Source organism: Manihot esculenta, chromosome 15 (assembly GCF_001659605.2).
Source record: "Manihot esculenta cultivar AM560-2 chromosome 15, M.esculenta_v8, whole genome shotgun sequence".
In the NCBI taxonomy this organism is placed as follows: Eukaryota; Viridiplantae; Streptophyta; class Magnoliopsida; order Malpighiales; family Euphorbiaceae; genus Manihot; species Manihot esculenta.
This window is the reverse complement of record NC_035175.2, coordinates 9,244,836-9,253,561: the sequence shown is the minus strand read 5'-3', so window position 1 is coordinate 9,253,561 and position 8,726 is coordinate 9,244,836. Positions and strand designations below refer to the sequence as shown.

The 8,726-nt window shown below is 34.7% G+C and overlaps 1 protein-coding gene across 1 annotated transcript; it reads left to right on the top strand.

Moving 5' to 3' along the window:
* LOC110601093 (GDSL esterase/lipase At5g45670) lies at nucleotides 1–2,123 on the top strand. Its single transcript, XM_021738102.1, has 5 exons — nucleotides 1–417; nucleotides 707–831; nucleotides 921–1,166; nucleotides 1,262–1,517; nucleotides 1,649–2,123. Exons 1-5 carry the CDS (start codon nucleotides 165–167, stop codon nucleotides 1,870–1,872), a joined length of 1,104 nt encoding a protein of 367 aa, XP_021593794.1. The 5' UTR covers nucleotides 1–164; the 3' UTR covers nucleotides 1,873–2,123.
* The last annotated feature ends 6,603 nt before the right edge of the window (nucleotides 2,124–8,726 follow it).

Genomic DNA, 8,726 nt, shown 5'->3' with positions numbered 1-8,726 from the left:
ACAACAAATCATGTGCAAAACCAGCTAAAATTGTAGAGAAGAAGAGAGAGAGATCCGCGTGAAATAAATACAGCTAACCAACTCCTCAACTGTAAAAGCTCTCTATAATATATGTGCAGCAAATGAATTAGCCTTCACTTGTTGCTCTGGCTTTTCAACCATCCATGGAGGTGAAGAGATCGTCATGGAAATGGTGGTGGGCCGTGGTGAGTGCGGTGGTTTTGGTAATGCATGGGTGTGCTTCAGCTCAACAGGTGCCTTGCTACTTCATATTTGGTGATTCTTTGGTGGATAATGGGAATAATAATCAACTAACGTCGTTGGCTAGAGCTGATTATTTGCCTTATGGGATCGATTTCAACCCTCCTGGTCCTACTGGTAGATTTTCCAATGGTAAATCCACTGTTGATGTCATTGGTGAGTTTTCTCTCTCAGGCTATCTCCATATTTCTTACTTTATTTTATAATTTTAATTCCATTTTACTTGCTCACTAAATATTCAACCATTACTATTATTAGTAAATTGAACTATAAGATTAAAATAAATAACTCCCATCAGATTATCATTAATAAAAGTTTTTTTTTCGTCCTAGTCATCATAATTAATTAAGTGAAAAATCTTCTTATGTTTAAGTACTTATCAAGCCAAAAAAAAAGAAGCATAAATATAAAATTAACCTAATCGTTAATCATTTCTGTGTAACAGCTGAGCTCTTGGGTTTCGATGATTATATTCCTCCCTATGTTAGCGTTAGTGGTCGAGAAATACTCAGAGGGGTAAATTATGCATCAGCGGCCGCCGGAATTAGAGAAGAAACTGGCCAGCAACTTGTAATTTATTAATTCTAGCTATATTAATCTTTAATTAATGAATTAATTTATCTGTCAAATTTAATTTTTCTTTTTTGGGTGTGTTGAAGGGAGGCCGCATTAGTTTCAGTGGTCAAGTAAGGAACTACCAAAATACAGTGTCTCAAATGGTGAACTTGCTGGGAGATGAGGACACAACAGCAAATTATTTAAGCAAGTGCATATTTTCCATTGGATTAGGGAGCAATGATTATCTTAACAATTATTTCATGACTCAATTCTATTCATCCAGTAGGCAATATACACCAGAGCAGTGGTCAGATATTCTTATCCAACAGTACACTCAACAATTAAGGGTCAGTATTTCTTTTATCTAGCATTTCTTTCTAAATCCTAATAGGCAGACTCCCCAAAAAGAAAGAAAAAATCTAACTTTGTGGTGTGGTTTCAGAATCTGTACGACTATGGAGCAAGGAAATTTGTGTTGATTGGAGTGGGTCAAATTGGGTGCAGCCCAAGTGAATTGGCTCAAAATAGCCCAGATGGTAGAACATGTGTTGAGAGAATCAACTCTGCCAACCAGATTTTCAATAACAAGCTCAAATCTATTGTTGATCAATTCAACGGCAATACCCCAGATGCTAAATTTATCTATATCAATGCTTATGGAATTTTCCAAGACATTACAAGCAATCCTGCAAGATATGGTAAATACCCTTTGAACTTTCTCCGCGAAATTCATTCTTAGTTTGAGTTAATGCAAAAGGGTAAAAATAAAGAGAGTTTGAGCTCATATAAAAAAAAAAAAAACTTGATGTTAATTGAAACTGTTTTTCAGGTTTTACGGTTACAAATGCTGGGTGCTGTGGTGTGGGGAGGAACAATGGTCAAATTACATGCCTGCCTATGCAAAATCCATGCCCAAATAGGAACGAGTATTTGTTTTGGGATGCATTTCACCCAACGGAAGCAGCAAACACAATAATTGGTAGAAGATCTTACAGTGCTGAATCTCCGTCGGATGCTTACCCATTTGATATTCGCCATCTAGCACAGCTCTGAAGATGGAGATGGTGGTGGTGATGATAAATTATATGATTTATTAAATTTTAATGTGTTGTGCAGTTTGGGTTTTGTGTGGTTAGAATAATTAAAAGTGCACATGTGTAGCTATTGAAGTTTGGGTATAATTTTGATTGAGAATGTGTAATGGGATGTTAATTAGCCATGGTAAATTCAATTAAGATCATTAGCTTATAAGCAATCTCAGAGTTGTATTAAGCAAGCAATGCAATAAAATTACAATTATTTCATGTTGCTCTCTAAAAAATTGCACTTCTCTCTATAATTTATATAACATTGCAAGTAGTTGGGTATCAATTATTTATTCTGTATAATTTATATAACATATTTATTCAGTTAATAATTGTGTAATGATTTATAGATGTAGGACATGAGCTCTTTATAACGTACAAGAGCAAAGGAATGAAAAGAAGAAAGAGAAAGAAGGGCAATACTGTTTATTCTAATGTTTAAAGCAAACCATCCTTTATATTATAGTATATTAATTAAATAAAGTTTATTGTACATGAGATAATAGAATATTATGTTCAAAATAATATCATTAAAAGTAAGCAACCATACAAGGCCAATAATCCAAAGTTAGCAAAAAAAAAAAAGAAAAATTGGGCCTAGAAATATAAACCGTAGACTACAATCCAAGAAAATGGATCGCTTTATTAAGCAACTCTCTTTGTAAAAGACTGCCCAAAGACTACAAGAGGAAAAAACCAAATAAATATCGTATAAGCACAGCCCTTAGTGCCCAGTGATTAATGAACAACATCTTATAATTTTAGGTTTTTTGCCAATTTAGGATAGAGGAATTTTAATTTGTGAATTAAGAAATAAAAAAAATTATTTGTGAATTTAAAATTAGAGGGTCAGTCGCAGCGCAAATATGCTTAGCTTCTTAATTATTTGTTTTTTAAAAAAATTATGATTTACCATCACTTAAAGCGTCACTAAACCATCATTTAAAGCGTCACTAAACCATCATTTAATTTTTTTATTTTTTAATTATTAATATATTATAATAAAATATTTATATTATATTATTTAATATATTATTATAATAATATTATAATTAAATAATATTAATTATAATAATATTTATCATTATTAAATATATATATAAATAATGAATTAAATAATTAATTAATTAATTAATAAATTAATTAATATTTATAATTTATGAAAGATAATAGATTTAATTAATTTATTATGTGATTAAATTAATTAATTAATTTATTTCTCTTTAATAAATTATAAACACCTCAATGTTTTTATATAACATCTAATAATAAATAATATAATAATTTTAAATAATATATGTGAATTATTTATAATTTATTAAAAATAATAAATAAAATAATTAAGTGAATTAATTTTATATAAATTTAATAATAGAATAATATTATAATTCTAAATATTTTTGTGTACAATATTTTACTATTAATTTTTATAATATTTTTATATATTAAAAATATTTTTATAAAATATAATAAATATTTATAATTGATTTTAATATTTTATAAAATTATAAAATAACATTAAATGTGTTATTAGTGCTATTTAATTACAGAATTACGATATTAATCTATTAAAATAATATAAAATTTTATTATTAAATAAATATATACTATATAATTAAATTATTTTTATACATTCAATTACAACATAATATTAATTTTATAATTCTGAAATTATATAATATTAGTAATTTTTTATTTAAATATTAATAATAAAATATATTAAATATTAATATATTAAAATTATAAAAAATATTTGTTATTATAAAAATATAATATAAATAATATTATTATATTAATATAATATAAATATGTTATTATAATATATTAATAATTAAAAAAATAAAAAAATAAAATCATTTTCTGTTGCCATGTCATTATTTGTTTTTTTTTTTTAAGAGTAGCATGGCTTCACTCGTAAAGGCGCCGGCCTATGATTTAATTTTTTTTTATTTTTTTAGTTATTAAAATATTATAATAATATAAATTAATTAATATATTATTTTTATATTATATTAATTTAATAATTTTATTTATATTATTTTTAATAATAAATTTTTTATAATATATTTTATTAATTTTATTTAACTGTTATTATATAATCGTATATAATTATATAATAATATTAATTTTATAATATTATATATAATTATAAAATAATATTAATTTTATAATACTGAATTTATATAGTGTAAGTAATATTTTTAATTTAATATTTAATAATAAAATATATTAAATATTAATATATAAAATATATTAATATTTAAAATTATAAAATAAAAATATACACTAATTAAATATTATATATAATCACTTTATTAATATTATATATAATCACTTTATTAATATTATTATAAATATTTTATTATAACATAATATTTTTTTTAAAAAAAATAAATAATATTTGGTGCCACTAAATTTTAGCACAGAGCCGAATGTATTTTTCAGCTGCCACCTAATACTTCAATTTTAAATTTATAAATATTTTTTATTTATATTTTAATTTACAAATTAAAAATCCTAATTCACAAATTAAAAATTTCCATCTCTAAATCCATAAAAAGACATATAATTTTATAATCTGTATCTTCCGCTTTCACATCTTTCCTTCGCTCTTGTGAAAGGAAGATTATTATTATTATTATTGATGATCTGAGATCTAAAAAATAGGATTTTTACAATAGATTTTTGAATTTAGAAAAAACTTAGCCCTAAAGGGGAGTATCCCCTCCTTTTATCTGTTTCCTCCCTCTGCTAATAACGTATAACAGACCGGCTATCACTGGACCACCTGTCCCTGCCACATTGATACGGACGTACGAGGAAATCAGACCTCTGTTCAATGCGTAACGGCCCCTGATTCTCTTCTGGCGCGCATGCGGATGGTCCCACAAGACGGATGGGCTGAACTCCTTCCTGGTTCCGAATTGGACCAGAAGATAAGGTTGAGACTAGGCCCAGAGGGGATCTGTTCATTGGGCCGGAAGAGCTGGGCCGACCTGATTGAAGAATCTGACTGGAGTCCGGTCGTGGAGCTGAGCGGGCTGGACCTGACTCTTGGAGGAGGCTTAAAAGTCTTCAGATTATGGGCTGTCCTAATGGGCCTGCCCTTAGACCGGGGCGAAGAAACCTAACGGTCATCAATTGCCCCTTTACCTTCTCGTCAGTTATTGCCCAACTGACGAGGGGGTAAATACCAAGAATCATTATGACCGCGCCTGTTTTTGTACAGCTTGCCTCATAACGCCCTTTCACCTTTTTGTCATTTTGATTTTCGAATCCTCTCTGTCCTTTTCCATTTCTGGCTTTCCTCTGTTCTTCGTGCACACTGCCATCTTCACTTCCCTACTTTTATCTTCAAGGTACGCTTTTCTTCCTTTCCCATGAATAGCTTTTAAGGATCCTGGTACCGCTACCCTAGAGTCTAGAATCACCCCGTCCAGCAAAAAAAATCTCATTCTCAGGGTATATCTTGATATCACCCCCTTTTTCACCTTCGAGACCCTCACCGGAATGAGAGGATATTTCTTTCCGATCCACGTACCTCTGGTATAATCGATCCTCAGAAAGACGCGGGCTTAGTTTTATATGCTAAACAGAAAGAGTATGATTTATCCTTTCTCTCACCTCCTTTCTTCTACGGGGTTTTCTAGTATTTCGAGATTGCTTCTCGAATGTTGACCCCTAATTTCATTCTCTTCATGTCTTCTTTCGAATCTGTCTGTCTGAGCGGGGGTTTTACATCCACAGGGCGTCTGTTCGATACCTTCTTCAGACTGGTCAAGGCGAGCCAAAAATTTTATTACTTTGTCTCTCATGGAGGTCTGTTGTAATCTTGCTTTTGTGATTTTTACTGAGAATCGTTCTGACTTGCCCCGATTTTGGATTTTTCTTTGCAGCTTCTGAGATGAAGAAGGATCATATTAAGCCCCCTAAGATTCTTACATTGTCTAGGGGGAGCCTGAACGTTGCCTCGGACATCCTCCTAGTAGGGCGATCTGCGAGGGGGGGGGGTTACCCAATAAGTGGCCGAAGTCATATCGTCCAGATCGTCCTGCCGGCCTCCTCCCCCTGCTCCTGCCCGAGCTCTTAAGCCGAGCTCTCTAGGTGCCGAATCTTCAAGGTCGCCAAGCAGCGACGGGTCGGTCTCAGCTGCTCTAGCTATTCAAGCTCTCTGGTCCCCTCAGACTTCAAGGCCGAGCGAGGACTCCGGGTTGACGGGGGCGAAGCCTGCCCCGCCTTCTGGCGATGCTTCTGGAGAGAGGCTCGAGGCCTCCGTGGCTGAGATGGGGGTCCTTGCAAGCAGGGCTAAGGTCGCCTCTGTGGGGAATGTTCATGTGTTTCGTGATATTCAAAGTTTAACTTATAAATATGCAAGTAAGGACAATGAATTAACGGCTACGTTTAAATCAGGAAGTAAGGGTAATATGCTAAAATTAGTCCAACATAGTATCTGTGTAGGTTCGCAACATTCACTTGTTCCATTGCCCTTCAGAATGCCTCCCCAATTTTCTTGTGCTGCTTTGAATGAGCAAAAGGGTGATAATACGACTGAATTTGCCAAGTGTTATATCCCCTCTGCTGTCGTTGAAGGTTCTTTTTTAACCAACTTAAATCCCGTGGAATGTTTTGTTCATTCAGTAACCAGTCGGGATAGTTTTTCCAGTGACAATGCTGATCTTCCTAGGACTTTAACTAGAAGACTTATGTTTTTCATGTGTGATATACACACAGCATATGATGGAACAGTGAGAGATGCTTATGGGTATCAACTTGTTCAGTTCTCCTATAATAACGAGACAGAGTTCAGCTGGAGTGTAAAGAGCGTCTAAAGGAGTATAGGGAGTTCACCGAGTTAAAAAAGGGGAGGGTCCAACGGACTCGTGAAGCTCATCTTTCGAACTGTAAGGATTCTCTTGAATTGAAAGCTAAGATAATAGTGCAGGTGATAGTGATGTAAATGTAGATGATAATGCACCTAGGCATGTAAGTCCTTTGAGGACAGTTTTTCCTTCAGTAGAGTGGGTGATTAGACTGTAAATCTTTTTTTCTTTGAATGAAATTTCATTTGCCTTTACTTTGCTTGTTTTTTCCTTTTTGCCTTCAAGCCCATCGGAACTGAAATTCTATTAATTGACTGAACTTTTGACTTATAAATTTATCTATTTTACTAAGGCATTCTTATCTGTAAGCTCTTTCCGAGCTGAACTAGTTGTACCCGTGAGCTCTGTTTTTAACAGTGGGCTGAACTCTTGACCTATGAGTTTTTATGATTCATGTAAGGACCTTCTCATTTTTCTCTTATTACTTCGTTACTATGAGCTCGGGCACATAGCCTTTGCTTAATAACAATAAGTCAGATCATGTACTTTTAAAGGTGATGAGCAAGGCTGGCTTTTTTTTTGCTTTTAGTTCTGATTTGACAGGAACTGAAGCTGGGGTCTCATCTGCTCACGCCATTGGATTTCTCCTTGGGTTGTCCCTTTACCTCCTCAGCATTTATTACATGAGTGGTGAGGGGGTAAATCCCTAGACTTTATTTGTAACAGCGCGACTTCATTTTAGACGATTTGACCTCTCTTTCTGGTTATGAGCTCGGATATCTGGTCCCTCTAGAAGTGACCCTTTGTCAGTCGGTGCGGTCTGGGCTGTATGCTCCACTGTGATGGGGAGTTCAGCTTTTTTTTGTTTTCCTCTCCCAGGATCATTTTTGCTAAGTGTTTGTTTACTATGAGTTAATCCGAGCTGTGGACAGGATCTCTTGCTTTTGTCGTGAGTCCGTCCATTCAGCGGATTAAGGAGCTCGGGTTTTCGTTCTTTGCTTAGGCTTTTGTGCCATCTGTGTGACGGGCTCAGGAGTTCGGAATTTCATCTTCCTCACTGTGAAGTCAATACTTAATTTCTTGCTTTCTTGACGAGCCTTATACGGGCTGTGTTTCAGGGATCCTAGCCATTTTTGCTCCGGAGAGATCTTGGAGATCCCGCCGGCCGTTTTTGCTCCAGGAGATCTTACGAGATCCTAGTCTTGTACCTCCTTGAGGTCTTGCGCAAAATTCAGGCTCATTGGCCTTACTGTCGCTTCGTCACCGCAGCCGGTTTTGTGGTGCCAGGGGCCTTTTGGGAGCTCGGCCACCTACCTAACTGAGGTCTTGGGCATTTTTGCCTGTTTCATTTTTCTTTTGTATTTCTTTCATGAAAGCAACGTGAGTAGAGACAAATAATGAATAGGGACGATAATCAATGTCTATTTTATTATCATGCTTGAAGATACAATAGGTCTTTTACATTTGACGATACCTCAGGGGAAGTACCTTTTCAAGTGCTGGATATTCCAAGCATGGGGCTCAGGGTTTCCCTGCATATCTTTAATTCGATATACTCCTGGCTTGACCACTTTTGCTATTCTGAAGGGGCTCTCCCAGGTCGGTGCCAACTTGCCTACTGCCGCTCTTTTTCCTGTAGCCTCCAGGTTTCTTAGGGCCAAGTCTCCTACCTTTAGGCTTCTTTCCCTGACCCTTTGGTTGTAATAACGGGCTGCCCGTTGTTGATAAGCGGCAGTTCAGACTTGAGCTTCCTCTCTATCCTCTTCGAGAGCATCCAGGTTGCTTCTTAACTTGCCATCGTTAATGCTCTCGTTAGCAAATTGGACTCGATGAGTGGGGATTTGCAGATCGACTGGGACTACGGCCTCTGTGCCAAAAGCAAGTGCAAAGGGCGTTTCTTTAGTGGACGTTCTGGGGGTAGTTTGGAGTGCCCATAGGATACTGTTGAGCTCTTCCGCCCAGTTCGCCTTGGCCCCATCCAGCCGTTTCTTCAATCCTTGGA

Coding starts and splice junctions, on each gene's coding strand:
- LOC110601093 (XM_021738102.1), top strand. CDS start 165: ATGGAGGTGAAGAGATCGTCATGGAAATGGTGGTGGGCCGTGGTGAGT. Junction 832..920: donor AAGAAACTGGCCAGCAACTT/GTAATTTATTAA, acceptor GGTGTGTTGAAG/GGAGGCCGCATTAGTTTCAG. Junction 1,167..1,261: donor AGTACACTCAACAATTAAGG/GTCAGTATTTCT, acceptor GTGTGGTTTCAG/AATCTGTACGACTATGGAGC.